This window comes from Alligator sinensis, unplaced genomic scaffold (assembly GCF_000455745.1).
Source record: "Alligator sinensis unplaced genomic scaffold, ASM45574v1 scaffold170_1, whole genome shotgun sequence".
NCBI classification, from domain to species: Eukaryota; Metazoa; Chordata; order Crocodylia; family Alligatoridae; genus Alligator; species Alligator sinensis.
In genome coordinates this window covers 993,975-1,012,336 of record NW_005841863.1, presented here as the reverse complement: position 1 = coordinate 1,012,336, position 18,362 = coordinate 993,975, and the positions used below count along the sequence as shown (strand labels likewise).

The following is an 18,362-nucleotide window of genomic DNA, read 5'->3' as shown; positions in this document are numbered from 1 at the left end:
ACATTTTACAGTGGAGTCAACAGCTGTGATCTGCTTTTATAGAAAAGGACTATAATATTTAAAGATTTTTTCCTGAATCCACCATTTTAATAGGTAACCATATCTTTGTTACACAATTCTACAGAGTGGATAAAAACAATAATTGGATTAATAATTAGAGTAATAATCCTTATTATATTCTATTATTTTATTATACTAATCATTAGCATATTCTTTATTATAGTGTTATATTCATTGAGCTTTTTCTAAAGGAAGAATGGTAGAAAACACTCAGGAGTCTGACTTTTATGTTTTAATTACTAGCTATGATTTGCTTCCAGGCAGGGGCAAAAACATTTGGGGGAAGATAATTTCATCAAATCTATAGAATTTATTTTAATGGAAAGGCTTAGTTTTGTTTTCTATTCTATTTATATTTTAATGGAAAGGCTTAGTTTTGTTTTCTTTTTTATTTCCCCCTGTTCTGCAAACTCAGCCAAATCTTCAGTGAAGTATCCTCTACTTACCCCTGTTCTGCAAACCCAGACTTCAGCCAAATTCTCAATGAAGGCTAAATGACTTAGTTTCATTGAGTTTAGGGGAGCTGTGCTGCTTAATGCCAGCCAGGCCCTTTAAGGAACCATACTGATCTTCATGATAATGAAATGTGAATTAATTCCCTTTGTTGTTGCTGGCCAACATTTTATAGAAATGCATGAAATCTCATAAGTGAATCCAGTGCCCTTTAGGTGATGACATTTAAGAACATTGCCCCCATAATTTTTAAATAACTGTTATTTGAATAACCAAAATACTTTCTAACAGCTAGCTCTGAAGCCATTTGGTTTAACACATCATTTAGCTGTTTGGGGTTAGCCCACAAAAAAAAATTCTAGATCACCTTCAGAAAAGATCAAACTGCAAAACGATTCCATTATGACACACAACATAGGACACTTATTTTGTTTTCATGTAAAATCCCAACGCAGTTTTTGGGCATACAATTGTATTGCAGCATGCCCTGTGTTGGAGCGGCCAAGTCACCCCTGCAGGCTGCTGCCTGTCCCCCACCTTGTTACCTGCTCTGGTCCCTTTAGGGTCCCATGCTGTTATCTTGCCTGCTGCACCTTGATGCTGTTATTTGACAGGGAAGCAGCTCCTAGAGGGCAAAGGGGGTTTGGGCCAGTTGGCCCTTGTCTGGGCTGAGGCCCTCTGGCCTTGGCCCACTTTACTCTGGCTGGTTTGTTTTGCCCAGAGTCCACACTACTTGGATCTGAGGCTTCTAGTCCCCAGCTCCAATCTCACCCCTTATGGGCAGTGGGCCCCTTGGTGACTGTCCTTGCCCCAACCCAGGCTCTGGGCTCCTTGGCCCCTTGGTTTCACCTTTGCAGGGCTCTGGGCTTGTGCCTCAATCCTTGTTGTCCAGTATCACAGTCCTCCAGAAAAACAGTAGTACTCCTAAGGTGTTGGGCTTCTGCTCCCCATATGGCCTACCAGGTCCCAGACTCTGGGGCACTCTGTAGAGTGCCCCTGCAGCACCCTGTGACCTCTTGTCTACCTCTTACAGCTATGTCTGGTCCGCTGCTTCAAATGCAAATGAAAAGCATGACCGTTTACTCCCAAGAACAAAAAGGCTCCCTTCTTGGGGTTAATTGCACACTGTGGTTGTACTACCACACCAGCGTAAAGCACTTATCCATTGATGCTTGGTGGTACAGGGTTTCCACTCAGCTCACCTGCAGCCTGGAGTCCTTCTTCTGAGTAGCTTAGCCTGGCTCCACTCTGGAGCGCTGCCTTCCATACTCCGTATAGTCAGGCTTCAGGCCTTGAGCTTATATGCCTTTCCCTGAGTCACCTGACCCTCTATTTCCATCCCAGGAATACAAATATCCTGTCAATCCCTGTCTGCACCTGGGACAAGAAACATGTTGTCCATGGGGCCTTTGTAATTATCACTAAGCTGTCCAGGAGGCTGGGGCTGGCCTGCTGACCCTTGGTTCCCTCTCCCCTTCAGTAATGGGGTAGGAGTCCATGTATCCATTATTGTAAGATCTGTAAGATCTACCAATACTTATCACTCTCAAAAATAGTTTCCTTTGGCAGGTATAGGACCTGTTTCTTGGAGTTCTTCCTTTTTTTCAGAGCTTTTTTTAGTGCAAGCCTTTTCTCATTAGAGACTGAAGTTTTTTGCATGGCTGCAGGGGTCTATTTTGCCATTGCTAGAAAGGTTCGTTTTGTAAGTGACTCCAATTAATGCTCAGGGCAGCTCTGTTCCTATATCCTCCCCCTGCCAATGGGAGAAAGGGTCTTGCAAGCCTAGCAGCTCTGTAGCAAAGACATTCTTCATACAAAACTTTAGTGCTTGATGCTTGTCCTGAGGAAAATGAACACTGACAGTCTGCAGAAACCAGTCAGAATGTAGTATAATCTTTAGAAAATAGGTGAGGGGCAAAAATAAATATTGGATACAAACCAAAAGAAGAAAAAGGTAATGCTAAAATGTTCACATCTCTGCTTCCAGCACACTGACCTTCACTGTGGAGTTTCTGCTTCAGTGTAGCTCATAACAATAGACTGGCAACTGCCAGCTTGGTTCTTTTTAAAATGTCAGTGGTTTAACATCAATTCAAGAGGTTTTATTGCATTTTTTCCTTTTTTCCCCCTATGGGATTTCAATTCCAATCAAGCCAAAACCAAAATGACAGGATATTTGTATTCCCATAAGAAGTTTGTAAAAGGTCATAAATGCAGCAAGTTCAAAGGTTCTCCGTTGTTTTCAATATACATGATTACTTTCTTATTTCCCATTTGCAAACAACGTGCCACATTGTCTCCAAGCAATTCCAAGGTTTAGATGACCGACAGAAGTCTAACAAATTCTTCAAGATATAGTTGATTGGTCCTATTTTGGTCTGAGATGGTAAAGACTTCTAGAAAACCCTGCTTCTTTTGAATTTGTTTATGAAGCATCTTACTTCAAACACATTTAGTCTTCACTGGTAACTTATTTTACTTCCAATCATACTGATTAAAGGTAGAGCTTTTCTGCATTTTGGAAAGATACATTTTTGTTTTATGCCGCAAGCCTATTTTGTTTATTGCCTTTCATTTCTGTCTCTTTGAGCTTTCTTCTCTGATCATCTCTGTTAATAAAAGATCTAATAGTAAAAGATAAACCTATTCAGAACACATGGAAAAAGAAGACAAAATATGCTTATCGTGTGGCAAGAGCCATATGCACCATGACTGTAACAGACTTAGGAAAACAGTGAGAAGACCAGAAGACTGCCTGCAATATATTTTACTTGAAAATTAGCGATTATAGTTGTGTTTATGTAAGTCATAGGACTTGGCTGTTGAGTCTTTCTTCTCAGAGCATGGGAGAGGTGGTGACATGGTATCGCTTGCTTCTTTGTGGCCTCTCTTTTCCTGGGGTATCAGTGGTTGGCTAGACACACACACATGCAATTCCATTATCTTTATTGGGCAAGGGTTGAATAATCTAGGCATAGGGATAGCTTAAGATGAGAAAAGATGACATCAGCACCTATGCTAAATTGGCAGAAGAAGCCATGTTTCAGTTGTCGTCTTCTTCTTGCGTCCTTGTCATAAACTATATGTTTTTCCAGGATTGTGCACAAACGATGGCTCTTTCTTTTGCTGCAGCAAAGTCCTCCTTTCTGTAGGTCTCACCAAGGAGCTGGCAAATGAGCAGTTGCTCCATAGTCTGCACTTTACTACACTTGCATATATTCATGTCATTAGCATAGTCCCATTTGATCATGTTTGCTTTTGATCTTCCAGTTTGTGTGCACAGGCAATTCAGGCATCACCATGTTGGCCAGTCTAGATTAGCTCCTCTGGGAAGGTCCTGGGGTTCCAGGTCCATTTCAGAGCATCTGATTGCATGTAATCTTTCCTTCCTAATTTTTCCTTCCATAACGTCAGCCATGCCCTGTAAGCCGTTTCATCCAGTGGTGCAACACTGCTCGCACAACTTTTGCACTTTAAGTCGTTTAGTTATGTCTGTGTAACTGTAGAATGGATGCCTGAGGTCTTCCATCTGCTGTGATCTTTTTTTTTTGGCTCACTACCTTTCTTCTGGTATCAGGTGGTGCAATGCCAGCCAGCCAGCCAGTAAGTACAGGCTATCCTGTAATGTTGGCTTTAGACATCCTGTTATTTCACCACAGCTGTTGTTTACAACTGGGTATAGTTTCTTGGCATAAACTGATTGTTCCCATACTGGGCATGCATACTCTGCAGTGGAGTAACACAAGGCAATAGCAGTGGTTCGTAATGTAGCTGGGTTCACTCCCCACTTTGAGATGACCGACTTTCAAAGTATGCAGTTGCAGGCACTGACTTTCCCTTTTTTTCTTCTCCACATATGCCTTGAAGGTAAGTGTTCAGTCCAATATAAACCCCAAGTAGACAGGGTTTGGGTACTTATATCAGTGGGATTCCATGCCAGGTGATGTTTAATTTCTGCTTGGCTAGTCTATGGCATAGGTGAAAAGCTGTGACCTGCACCTTGCTTGGGTTGGCACAAAGCTGGTTCTTACTCTGGTAATCTGAGAGGTTGCTCAGTGACACGTTAGTCTGTTCTCAACAGTGGTGAAGTCTTTCCCTTATGATGTGATGCATGGATCATCAGCATATATGAAGCTTCTCATAGTCTCTGTATGGGTTGGTCATTAGCATATATGTTAAAAAAGATAGGCATTAGCATGCAGCTCTGTGGGAGGCCGTTTTGTTGCCATCTCCAGGGGCTCCATTTCTTGCACAGTTCTACTTAAAAATGTCTGTTCTCTAAGAGATGAGATGATTTGCACTAGGCACTAATCGTGCATCATATCATAGACTTTGGCAAACAGGTTTTGGTGGTTGACTGTGTTGTATGCTGCTTATAGGTCTAGAAACACAGCACCTGTTATCATCCCTTTCTTGAATCCATCTTTTATATGCTGGGTGATGTTTAGCATTTGACAAGTGTAGGACTTGTCTGGTTTAAATCTGGCCTGTTCTGATATTAGATGTTGTTCAATAGGGGGTGATGTTTCAGTGATACTGCTGAAAGCATTGGCTCCAAGGGGACCCATCCTTGTATGATGCAAATGAAAGGTCAATATTATTTGTCACTGATCCAGTGAAGCATCTAACCTACTCATCATGACTCCTAGATGTGAAGGGGTACTATGTTCATGTCAATTCTAATATAGATATTAACGTTCAGTATTTCTCACTTACTTCAGGAGGTAACTTCCACTAGTTTCTGTCATACCTGCAATTATAACTTTCTAAAAATCTCTTGTAAGGATAAAACTTGCCTTCTCTTACAAGAAAACATCCCTTAAATGACATAAATGGGCCAGCAAACACTAACTAGATTCTTCTTACTCATGCTCAGATCTTAAAAAGCCACTAAAATTATTACTGGTGTAACATAGCGGAGAATTGGACGCAAATGTGACTAAAGAAAACATCTTAGAAAGGAAACTAACTTCAAGTAGGAACACCACTGACTTAAGAAAGGTCAAGTGCTCCCCGCTGGGCACAAAATAGTTAACTAATGGCTACAACATAGGGAACTGCTGTATATTTGATCTTGAAATAGTCTATAACAACTAATCTGTTGCTTGTACAAATCCATGAGGACCCTACAGATCAGATAAAATGTGCTACAATCTATTAAAATGTTATGCCTCAATTCTGCAGGCACTGTTATGCATAAGCTTACATTTAAGTGCATGAATAGCCTTGCTGGGTGCATCTACATGTTCATTAATGCACTTTTGCTACTGCACATTACATTTACCTCTAATGTGAGGTACTAAATAAATGTGCATTAGACTGTCCTAATGCACAGTAGCGAAAGTGCATGTTTTTTAGTGACAATGTGCAGTACCCTATTTTACTGTGCATTAGCATATTAGCACGGTTTTTGACATGACACTTTAATGCACAGTAGAATAGGCTACCGAGCATTAAAGTGAACATGTAGACGCACCTGCTGAAAACTAAACTGCGCGAACTGCAGACACTCAGGAGATTGCACAGTATTTTAAGGAAAATAAATTTGTTTCATTTCCTTCTGTATTTTTGATGATACACAACAGGCTTCAAAGCTTGTTTAATTTTTAAAAAACTATTTTTTTTTGTTTGCTCAGTTATTTGTATTACCATGGTCCTATTGTGTTAAGTACTGTACAGACAAAGAACAAAAAACTGTCTGCTCCAAATGAATTGGAAATATAGGTCACATCAATCTTGTTTTTCTTGTGAGACCCTGTGAACAACTAGAAAATTATTATAATTACTGCAACAGTACAACTACCAAACAAATAAAACCTGATTAATTGGAGGCAGTTTTATTTATTTTAAATGCATTGACATCTTTTGTTTACATTACAAGCCTGATAAACTCATGAAAGAAAAGACGTTGCTGTTAAAACTCATCACCTGTGTCCCAGTTTCAAGAACCTACAGTCGAGGTGGCTGGAAAAATTCTGCTACTGTAATGTTTCATTAGAATTTGACTGATTTGGTTGCTGTGTACCCAGTGCAAATGAGCATCTGGAAAGGAAGAATTTTGCTTCTATAGAAAAAAAAAGCAAGCTGAAGTATGCTGAGACAGCACTACATAGCATCATTTCCTGTAGCAGGAGGATTTCTCACTTCCTGGCTACACCTGATTATCCAGGTATGCACCACAATCCTTGCTAATTTGGAATGTGGTCTTATTACCAGGACCTATACACCTCTCTTGGTTTCTCCAACAGTGTTTTAGTTTAGAGTTTTAAGAGTTAAAGCTGAAGAACCCTTTGTCATGGTATAGGCGTTGCTCATTGTTTTTTAAATGTTTTGTTAAATTTGGAATTTTAAATACCTTAATAAATGCAGTTTGAGCTAGGCAAAGGAGAAGATATTAATGATGTGAATGAGTACAGCTTGTTATAAGTGCTGGTTACGCTGGGATTTGGGTAAGTAGCAGATCTTGAGCTGAGCGTTTGGATCACAATGTGTTAATTAGTGACACTGCTCATGTAACACCACTTCAACAAAGTGAGTCACATAGCAGGAGAGGAAAGAGGAAAATGACAGCTGGAGCCAATCTCATAAGATGACATGGCTCAACTCATAGCTGGCCTTGGCAGATGAGTACAATTAGAATGTATTCAGTCCTCCCCTTTAACCAGTTAGTATTAATACTGGAGAAGAACAGAAGAGAGCATGAACAGCTTGTGTTAGTCACAACACACAGGGACTGGCCCACAGCTAACATCTTCATTGTTTATTTCATTTAAAGGTGGGGACAATAGCCCCAGGCACTACCCTTTTTGGGCAGGGGGCTAAATAGCAGCCATTGCCATAGGGGTGGGTGATTATGCTGTTGTAGTCAGTGCAACAGAAGCTGGTCCTGCCCCAGTGCCAAGTGGCTGCACTAGACGTGAAACTGCACCTTTGATGACCATTAAAACTATTATTCAGTTCAAGCTGAATCACTCACCTGTTACTGCTTCCTTGCTAGTCATAGAAATAAAGAAGTTATAAGGTTACACACACAGAAGAAAAAAATACTTATTGGGAAAGCCTGTAGCCTGTAAATAATTCATATTTTATAACCAAGGGAGGTGAGATTTTTAAAAAACAAATAGTCCATCAAACTACACTGAATTATTTGACTCCAAGAACAGTGGAGAGACTTAACAGATACTGGAGGAATGACCCCTGGAATATGATGCTCAAGACTGGGGCATGAAGACCTACAAAACAGTTTGGATACAGGAGAGGGTTCATTCTTTCTAGACTGTGACTGGAAATGTTGCAGAAGTTAAAGCTTGCCCTTTGAACATGTAATGTTTCCTCTTCCTGTCTGCAACTGTGCTGAGCGTGCCTTGTATTCAGACAAATCATCAGAAGCAGTATACCATTTTCTGCATTTTAAATCCATTTCTTGTGTTTTCAGTAAATCTTGTGGTCAGGAACTCTTCTGTTGCACAGGTTTCAAGCAACAGGAAAAAAGAACCTTGGAACCTCAAAGGAAATATGTCAAAAGATGAAGCATTTAGAGAACCAAGACCACTTGCTCACACAGTCAAAAGGCATCAGCAGAAATGTTCTGTGACAGATGAACACCTGGGGGACACTAACAGCACCGAGGAAGAGATGGCACTTAAATGGTAGTGGGTCAAAATCATACATTCCCATTTTGGGAACTCCTGCTTCTTTCTGTCAGCTATAATATGAAAACAAGATGAAGAAAGTGACTCTGAGCTGTTTAACTTTTTGCAGATATTTTCTGATGCAGCTTTTTGGTGAGCTAAAAATAGGAAACACCTACAATTTCCAATGTGCAGATCAGAAGCTTTGTGTTACAAAGTAGGATCTCATAGTCAGTATTTATCAGGATGTAGCTTTCAGACTAAATAGACTGCTGCAGCTAAAGCTGGACAATCTAATCAAGCCTAGGAAACCCATGGTGTGTATGGGGAAAAAGGATTAATTGGGGGGGAGAGGAAAACTCAGAAGCCGCCTTGGCTATTGTTCAAGATTTTTGTTCTTGCAAAATAAAACACTGACAATGTAAAATATTGGCTTTAATCTCTGTAGCATTAGTGAAGTTTAGCAGTTGATCCATGAAGCTGTGGCAGAAAAGATGCTCAAGGAAAGGATTCTTACTGTCCGAATCATTAGAGGGGAGCTAGCAATTCACACTAAGCCATTTCTTAGACAAATTACATCAACTCTTTGTTTGTGGATTTTGAGCAAACAGATTGCCACATTTGTTTCAAATTATTCACAGAGTAAAATTCACCAGTGGGCAGAGGTCCAGCACAGTGGCTTGGTACAACGTGTCTCACTTATACTCACTGCACAGAGGGGACTGTCACCCATAACAACTAATGCTTTACCTGCAGATCATTTATGATGAATTCTTTATGTACATTCAAAGAGATTTAAAGTGCAAGTATCTAGATGAATCGAATCATTGGGCTTCATACAATTCAAGAAATTAGTTTGTGTTTTCACAAATCAAATCCCAGGAACAACATTTATCAGGCAATTTAATTGTTGGGAAGGATATTATTGACTACAGGAATTCATAGCATTGTACTATGTTGAGCCCATTTCAGAAAGTATTTCACCAAGTCTTGAATTGTATAAAACAGTGTGCAAGTGGTATCAAGGGTATTTGTTGTAGCCGTGTTGGTCTAGAGGCATAGGCAGACAAACCTCTTGGGTATACTCAATATCTTTTATTTTGTAAAAAAGGCTGCTCTGTAAGTATGCAAATTAGGCTCAAACACAGGCTGGAGCCAGGTGTTTACTTCAAGGGGGCCAATGGCAGGCAGGATGCTGGATTTTACTTCTTTCTTCTTATGTTGCAAAGTTTTCAGTTCAAAATGGCTAATTACTATATCTTCCATGTTTCAGGTATATTTGTTGTAGCCTTGTTGGTCTAGAGGCATAGGCAGACAAAACTCTTGGGGAGAGGCGATATGAAAGATATTGCCTGTACTCCAAGAGTTGTGTCTGTCCAGGTGGTATCAACACCTATGTTCATACATATCACAACCAACAAGCAAAGAATAAAACAGTTCAGATATCAGATTAGTCATAGTATTCATTGTAGCAATAAGCAAGAAAGTGCAGGAAACAAACTGCCTAACCTAACAACCTAAGAAAGAAAAATGCCATTTAAAAATATCTTTTACATGCCAGATTAATAATCTACTTTGGGATTAACTGACCTTGTAAATAAAGAGACTTAATTTGAGATTAGTGACTTCTACCTGATTATAAGTAGTGTAACTGAGCAGGGGCAACATGCCTGCTTGAAGACCAAGATTTTCCCTATCCAAAAAGAGTCAGTTTTATTTTGATTTGTTTTTGGATATAAACCTTATAATCCTGTGTAAAAGTTTACTATATTTTCACCCTTTGAGCACTTTGCACATAGTAATGATCCTGCTAACACACTGCAATGGTTCCTGTAGCTGCAGGATCTCGGTCTTCAGGGGTCAGTTGAAGAGGAGAAAACCAGAAGGCAGTGATGAAGACATTTGACAGCTGTGATGACCAGAATTAGCCCTGTCACAATATTATTCAGCAGGTGAACTCTACAAGGAGAAATCAAAATAGAACATTGATTAAAGTTCCCTGACTGAAATGAGTATTTTTGTTATAGCCGTGAATGCACTCTGGTTCTATACCCAGAGCTATTAACTTCTACCCTTTTGTGTGAAAACCCAATATATTATGCCTTCGATTGTTACCGTTTGTGAGAAAGCCTATATAACACATATCTGCCTAACTATCTTATGGCATAAATGGTGATAAGGTCCCTTCAAAGAGTGTTTTACAGGTTGGAGCGAGTTGAGGGTTACACAGTGACTGATAAATGGGAAGAAATGTTGCAAAGGTCATTATACATTGGACATGCAGCAGCAACAGTCCTCTGAGTTCTCATGCTTCCAAAGAAAGTTGATGCTCTTGGTAGCATGCACAGGGCAGGGTGTTACATGACCCTGCTTTTTTTCAGAAGTGAATGCTGGAATTAGTAAGGATGCTACATATCCAGCAAAAATAACTGCACCTGAGGCCACTCCATCCTGAGCCCCATGAAGCAGCCTGCTTGACTCTGCCCTCTAAGCCACACACCTCACACTGTGCTCTGTAAAAAACATAGAGCTCCAAGTGCATTTTCTTTCTGACTTGCACTCTGTCATTTCCATTAAGTCTATGATGGAGGTGTTTAAAACCAGACAAGCTCCATTCATTTTAAGGAGGCTAAACCTCTAGTTGGCTACAACATCACAGTCTGGACATGCTCTGTCTTATACTATAGTATTTTGATTTTTTTTAAGTCTAAAAAATGGAGGGCATCAGTGGAAGTATGGTAGGATTTGTGGGAATCATCCATATTTTTGCATGTATGGAAAATGGAGCAGCTATGAATGGGAGGCAGACCCTTGGGAGATGTCAAACAGCTTGCTAATAAACCTCAAAAAGAGAACTGACATTTCAATCCTGTTCTCAATTTGCAGGACTTGAACTCACCTATTTTTTCCGCAAATTGAAAACACCATTGACATTTTTTATCTATCACCATCCAGTGTTTGGCAGATGGCAGATTCACAAAAGGCTTCTTTAATAAATAAGATAATTTTGATTAAAATTTGTGGGGGAAAAAAAACTGCACAAAAAGGATGAAAAAAATGGTTTCACCCCTCAGCCCCCCATTTTAGCCAAAAAAGTGTCTGGAAAATTTCAAGTCAGACAGCTTCAGCAGATGTCTGCAGTCAGTATAGCCTTATCTCACTCTGGCTATGTTTGTCCTGCTTTCCTTCTGAGGTTAGGATTGCTATTGAGAAACAAGCCCTGCCCACTCCTGCTTCATATGTGCCCAAGTCTGGCAACTGAATTGGGAATGGGGGCAGGAGAAGTGGTAGACATAGCCCTAGGGACTCACGGGAAGAACAGTGTCCCATGGAGCGTGAGCACACCAGGCATTCACATCCTGGTAGATTCTGGCCCCACTGATCCTGGTAGCATCAACAGGTAGAAAACAGCAGTCCTAAAAGGAGGCAGTGTTTGTGTGATGGTGCACATTAACAAAGCTAACATTAACCACCCACAAAACCTGTGGTTCACTTTGGCCAGGTTTTGCGATGTAAGCATTATGAACTTACCCTTTACCTTTCTGAATGTAGTTGTGCACTGTAAAATCATTTCAGGAAATATTTTAGCTTTAAAAAAAATTCTCCTTCATCTTTCCTCCAAGCTCTGTTTGGTTTGGGCTGTACTTGGATCAGCCTCTATATCCAACAACAAGGAATACAGGCTTTTTTGGCAGCTTATTCTTGACCTTTTCTTAAGCAATAGCTGATGATTTACCAGACTTCTTGTCTAAAGGCAGAGGTCAAGCTGAGACTAAAATGTTCACCTGATTGAGCTTGAACTGGTGGTTTCAGTGAGTTAAAAAAAAGAGGTGTGCTTTTGACACTGAGCTGCTTATAGAAACATTGAACAAATGGTTTAGCTTTAATTGGATATGATTTGGAGATATACTGTGAACAAAGTTTTTCTTCAGTGTTCCTCACAGACAGAAAATTGCCTTTAGTATTAATATTTCATCAGCCATCTAACAAATTTATGTAAATGCATAATTAAAAATGATAGCCTGAGAAAAAAAAATCACTCTTATTTATAAAATTAGATTTGTTAAATTAAAATTGGAACTAATGACTTTTACTCCACTCTTAAAACATGTAAGATCTCTGTGGTTTTATGAATACTACAATGTAACTGATAGATTTTAGGATATTACTAAACATATGCAAAAGACTATTACACAAGTGATTTTTTTCAATATAATGACTCCACTGTTAATTATAGAAAGGCCTTCTTACACATCCAGGAGACCATCTGTCCTATAGCTGTCTTCTAAATAGTCTTATGCCTGCATTCTGTACATCTGTACTTTGCCATTACTATAAACATAAATGAAAAGAATACTACAGTAGCAGTTAATACATGAAAAATTACTAAAACTGTCTAAGCACATTATTCTCTCTTTTCATTGAGAATCAGAAGTTCAACTTATTTTTCTTCATCTGCACTTACATGTGTATACTCACTCAAAGCCTGTACATTTCTTGTCAGTGTGATTACAGATTTTAATGGTTGGTTAGATTTGTCAGGCTTTTGTAAATACAATAAAATACCGGTGAAAGTAAACCAGAGGCAGCATTATTTGTAGTCATGAATTATTGTTATTTCGTCATTGGACTTGTTCTGGTTGGGAGACAGTGGAAAAAGTGTCTGCCCTGACAGTGAACTACATGGCACTCCTTTTTCCTCTTATACCTTCTCCACTCTTCAATCTATGGCCCCACTGGTAACTACACATTTTTAATCCATCTGACTGCTGCTTCTTCTTTAAGCCCACACCCAACTTGGTGCATGCCAGGACCATTTCTTGCCTTGACTGTTGTAACATTTTCCTCTATGGATTCTTCCTTCTTCCCTTCTCCATAATACGTAATACATTACTGCTAGAACAATCTTATGCTATCTAGGGCAGTGCTTCTCAAACTATCTGATGTGGCGGACTGGCAATTTTTTTTCCAGTGGGCCAGGGACTGGTGCCCGGTTCAGCCGGTGGCAGCAACTGCATGTAACAGCACTACACAAATGTGCGACCGGCTGTTTCTTTCTCTTTCCTCACCTCGCACGATGTGACGTCACCTGGAGTGTTGGAACGTACGAACTGTGGTGCTGACATATCAATGTTATGCTTCTGAAAATATATTTCTTTCTTTCCTGGCAACTTGCTGTGGACCGGTGAATATATTTCCTTCTTTCCTGGCAACTCGCTGCGGACTGGCGACCGGTGGCTCGTTGGCCCAGTGCCGGTCCGCAGACCACCACTTTGAGAAGCACTGATCTAGGGTGTGAACAAGCATTCACAGGACCTGGTTTAGGTTTAGGCAGTTTATTTTAAGCCACCTAAATCTAAACTAGAAGAGGCACATGAAGGCAATTCACCACTGCTGGGAGTGGTACCAGGAGACCAAGGTAAGTAACTGGGGGTGGAGAGGGGCTGGCAGGTCTGCAGGGGTAGTGGGTAGGTTACTCAGTCCTGGGGGAGGGGAGTTGGAAGCGGGTGCTAAAAATAGCCCGGTCAGGGATGGGGACATAGGAACAGCACAGGGTTGTACTGTGAACACTAGACCAGGTTAACCCATTTTAGATCAGGTTAACCCAGGTTGATCTAAATTTACCTCTAAGGTAAACTAACTTTAGATCAGGGTCACCATTTTTTCAGGCAATTTAAGTACTGTGAATACCTACACTACTGGGCATTTAGATCAACCTAATTGGTTAGGTTGAGCTAAATGTAATACTTGTACATATAAAACGAACATATATATTCTCATCTCCTCCTAGATCATTTCATTACAGTGTCCTTTTCCATCTTCTCTCCTTATAATGGTCTTTTCATTTCCTCGCCTTCGCTGGCTTCATATAGTCATTGCATCGGCTCTCTCCACCTCTCCTCGAAATGCACCCCTCAGATCTATCTCTTTCAAAAACCCTTGTTACCTTGTACCTTTTCCTTTGAACTGCTGTTCATGTCTGATCTTTATGTATGATTGTAAATCCTTTGGTACAGGCTCTGTGTCTTAGTTTACATGATAAAATGTCATGCAAATCTACTACTCTTCATAGACTATTAAAATAATTGCTGTAAATTAGAAGCAACTTAAGTCAGGTTGGCTATTTAAACCTTTATAGAGAGGAAGAAGTTCTGTTTTATGAGCAGCATGAAGAACAACAAATGTTATCTGGAATTCCTGGACAACTGAAAGGAATGCTAGAAGAGTGGTGCCCAACCTTTTTGCCCCAGGGGCCAGATGGATGGTGCCAGATCCAGCTGCAGGGGTTGTGCAGCCTGACCATGATCCATCCACCCAGTTCAGGGGTGGGGTGGAGCAGCCCCAATCTGGACATGCGGGGGAAGGAGGGGAAAGCAGCCTGGTCCTGGTCCTGGTCCCAGTCTGGATGCTTGGGGTGGGTTGGAGCAGGGCAGCTCCAGTCCTAATGCATGGGGGGCAGCTGGAGAAGCTCTGATCCAAATGTTGTGAGGGAATTGGTGGGGAAGGAAGTAGCTCAGTCCTGGTCCTAGTGTGGATGCATGGGTGGGTGGCCTGGCCCTGATCCCATTGCGTGGGCAATGACATAGGTGAGGTTGGATCTGGATGCATGGAGCTTCCACTGCTCCCTGCTGCCAACTTCCTGACCTGTAGGTGAGCCCCGTGGGCCGGATTTGGTCTGTGCGATGGAGGTTGAGCACCCCTGTGCTAGAATGTTCTTTTAAAACTGATTTGGTCTTGCTTTTTACTCTTTTTTAACACTCTCTGAAACTCTGGCAACAATTCTTATAACACTGATTTTAAAAAAAAATTTCTTTATGATGATTAGGTAAATGATTAAGGCCCCTGTCCTGCAAATGACAGCATGATGTTTCTCAGCTACTTAACTTCATAGAAACAGGTGCTTGGAGCCCAGTCTTATCCTCATTTAATTCCATAGAAATGTTGTTACTGATGGAGGCAAATTGGGAAGCAAGCACAGGTGGTAATAAGGAACCCTGGAGACACATGGTTGTGTCAAGGTAGCAAGGTTACCATGTGTAGCATACCTGACTGGCTTTCCTGATGTCTGGGAAGAGTGGGCTGGAGACACTCACAGAGTTGAAGACTTTTGCTCATTGTTTCTAAATAGAGCAATCAATATTTTTAAAGCAGATGCACAGAATATGCAGAATAAAGCACATTACAGAATAATCCCAATTGTACAGATGGGGAACTGAGGTACAGAAAGAACAAGAGACTTGTCCAGTGTTACATAAGATGCCCTGCTCTGTGATGGAGCAGGCCGTTGAACTCTGACCCTCCAAGATGCAGGGTCAACTATAAGAATCCCTTCATCTCATTCCCAACCTTTTCTATGAAGTACATGAGGAACTCCCAGCATTGTGTATGTGGATCAAGGACACTCTTAGAAGCCCTTGACTGTTGCTCACCTGTCACTAAGTCTGTGCTCAGGATCATCATTTTCTATATTCTTTGACCCTTTGTAGATCAATAAAGCTGCCACCATTAGCTGGAGGATGATTGAAATGCACTGGAATGTTAAAGTAATAGTGTTACAAGCACACCGTGAACTCATATATTGTGCTATAATCATATGCTTGTTTTTGTTTTCTATGGCCATCAGATGAGTGCATTTTTATTCCCAATTGAAATGCATAAAAATACACTGTCTAATTTCACAAAACTTCTAAGTAATTATAAAGTACTTTTTGCAATTTCCTATGTAATACCCTTTCAAAGTTATCCTGTTTCCTTTCTCTCTGAATGCATATTCAGAGCCTACAGATTTGTAGGCACACAATAAGGAGCTGATTTTGAAAAGAGGTAAATAAATTGCACTGGCTGGAAAAGGGCTTCTTGCTGCCCTTTTATTATGATGTGCACATAACTTGCTACAAATTCTTTACTTTGCATTTCTATCACAAAGATAAATGAAATTGTCAATCCTGTTCACTTTTTCTTTCAACAGTTATATAAAAGGAATAGTCAGGGTGCCCAAAAAGCAGCTTTCATTAATTCTTATATTTATTAAGGTGAAAGAAGGAGGACTGTTTCGCAAACAAAAAGGGATAAACAGACCGTGAGTAAAATGTTTGCTCACTTCCAAAGAATGTGTCCTGTGCAAGTTTTCTAACTTAAGGATGCTTCCCAGTAGCACCTAAGAAGGAAGACAACTCCTAGATTGCAGATATCTGCAATTTACTCTATTTTAGAACTAGACCATTCCAAAACTGAACAGAATAAGTGAGGCTGTAAGCAGTCATGTTGGAGTATAAACTGTCAAGTCTACGCTATACAAAAGATGAGAGAGAGAAAAAGAATAAGTGTGATGGTTACACTGATGATGTGGGGGTGGCAAAAGCTCTCAGCTTTGCTTATTGCTGATATGACCAGATAAGGGAATTATTTCCTCAGTACTGTTGAGTAGGGCAGAGGTGCCCCTTCTGTAAATAACTCATAACTGAGAGTTGTTTGGAGCTGGACAGGCCATGCGTACAGGTGAGTGCCTGACAAGCAATCTACTGAGGGCTGCTCTTCCTCAGGCCTCCACATATCTCTACCCTGCCCCCTTAGCAAGTCTGGGCATACCTCTAGGAAATAAATACTGCCTACTCATACCACTTTGTGTGCACCTGGCTCACAGATTTGTGGAGTAGATTGTTTGATGTGGCCCTTAGTGTGTTCCCAGCACCAGCCTCAGGCTTCGATTTATTTTTCAACAGCATGCCTGATCTTACTAAGGAGGTGGTATATACATACCGTATAGTACCAAAATGAAAAGAGTTATGACCAAGAGAGGCACAAGAACATACTACTAATAGGCCTGGGAAGCTGAATGGGAGATGGCTGTCTGCCACCATTGCTATTTCCATGACAGAACTGTGAAGAGATTTATTGTGGGCTCAGTAGCTGATAGAAGAATACTTGGGAATCTCATGATGCAATATCTATGATTGAATCTGTATGCTCTATGCAAAGTCAGGATAGTGTTGAGGCCTGGGTTGTATTGCTTCCAGGTGATATGTACTTGGGCAGAGTTCTGCTTTTGGGTTTTTTATAGAGAGGTAGTTACCAGCAGCAGCTTCAAGTTAGCTCTTTTCAAATGCACCAGGTGGAGAGGTAGAAGGATGAACCACTTTGGGGAAGAACAAAGTAAGAACGTTAGGTGGGGAGCACCATGAACTCCTCAATAGAGTTGATGAAGAGACATCCCAGGGAGAAGATGAAAGGGAAGGAGCTTGGGACAGGAGTAGAAAAAAAGAGACACATTTGCTCATTAAGAAGTGAGCAGGCCAAATAACTGTCACTGGATGGGGCAGCCAGGCTTTTGGCTTACCTTCCAAAAATGGGAATCAGGACACTCAGAAGAGATGCAGTTTCAAGTGGGAGAAGTCAACATGTGTTTCTCTGTTGGAAGCTTCTTATCTTCTTTAGCTTTGGACAATGATTCATGTTTAGGGGGTTTATCCTGACTTCAAAACTTTGGGCTTTTCTCATCACCAAGTTTTGCTTAATGTTTTGCTAAATTAATGGAAGGCTTTGTTTTCCTAAAGTATCTTTACAACACTGCCTCACTGTGATGGAAATATTGCACGGGGATACAAAATAAAGGGCAACTCAGTGAACATAGGATTTAGTAGATTTAGGACCAGGTAGACCTGAAAATTGTATGGGTGATTTGGAGGCTCTAAATATAATTATAAAAATAAGTAATTATATTTACATATTTTAATATATACAAATCTCAACTCCCTCAACATGCAACAGAATGGGAAGTGGCTCTGATGGCCCTCTGACCTTTAGCTTATTTGAAAAAAAATTCCTATCGGTAATCTTCTAATGTTTGTAACTATGTGTGTGGGGAGGAAATCTGGTCTGTTGGCTTGGAGGTGGGTGTGCCTAGCTCACTGTTGACTTGGTTTTGCCCTTGTAGAAGCCATTGGACAATTTCTTCTTGAACTCTATGAAAATAGGATCAAGTTTAAGGTACAAGACTGAGGTATTTCTTATTTGTCCTCATCCTGGATTACAGGAAATCTTAAAACAGTTAGGTTAGGGACAGAAGTTACACATAAACTGGTTTAAGTGATCAGAAACTGGTTTAAACTTGTAACAGAATAGATGTTCTTTGCACATAAACTGGTTTGAAAATGGCTGAAACTGGTTTGAGATAAACCTGGCTGAATGTAGTATTAGACTTAACTGATTTGGGTCAAA

At 40.5% G+C, this 18,362-nt stretch overlaps 1 protein-coding gene across 4 annotated transcripts in view; it reads right to left on the bottom strand.

Moving 5' to 3' along the window:
- Window positions 1-6,349: 6,349 nt before the first annotated feature.
- The window catches only part of LOC112552066 (ninjurin-1-like), a 411,278-nt gene continuing 399,265 nt past the window's right edge, over window positions 6,350-18,362 (bottom strand). For all 4 annotated transcript variants that reach the window (XM_025216542.1, XM_025216526.1, XM_025216536.1 and 1 more), the window contains 2 exons: window positions 15,575-15,675; window positions 6,350-10,103 (listed from right to left, as the gene is read on the bottom strand). In XM_025216542.1, coding sequence (XP_025072327.1) covers window positions 9,998-10,103; window positions 15,575-15,675 — 207 coding nt within the window. In that variant the 3' untranslated portion in view covers window positions 6,350-9,997. The remainder of the gene's footprint in view (window positions 10,104-15,574; window positions 15,676-18,362) is intronic.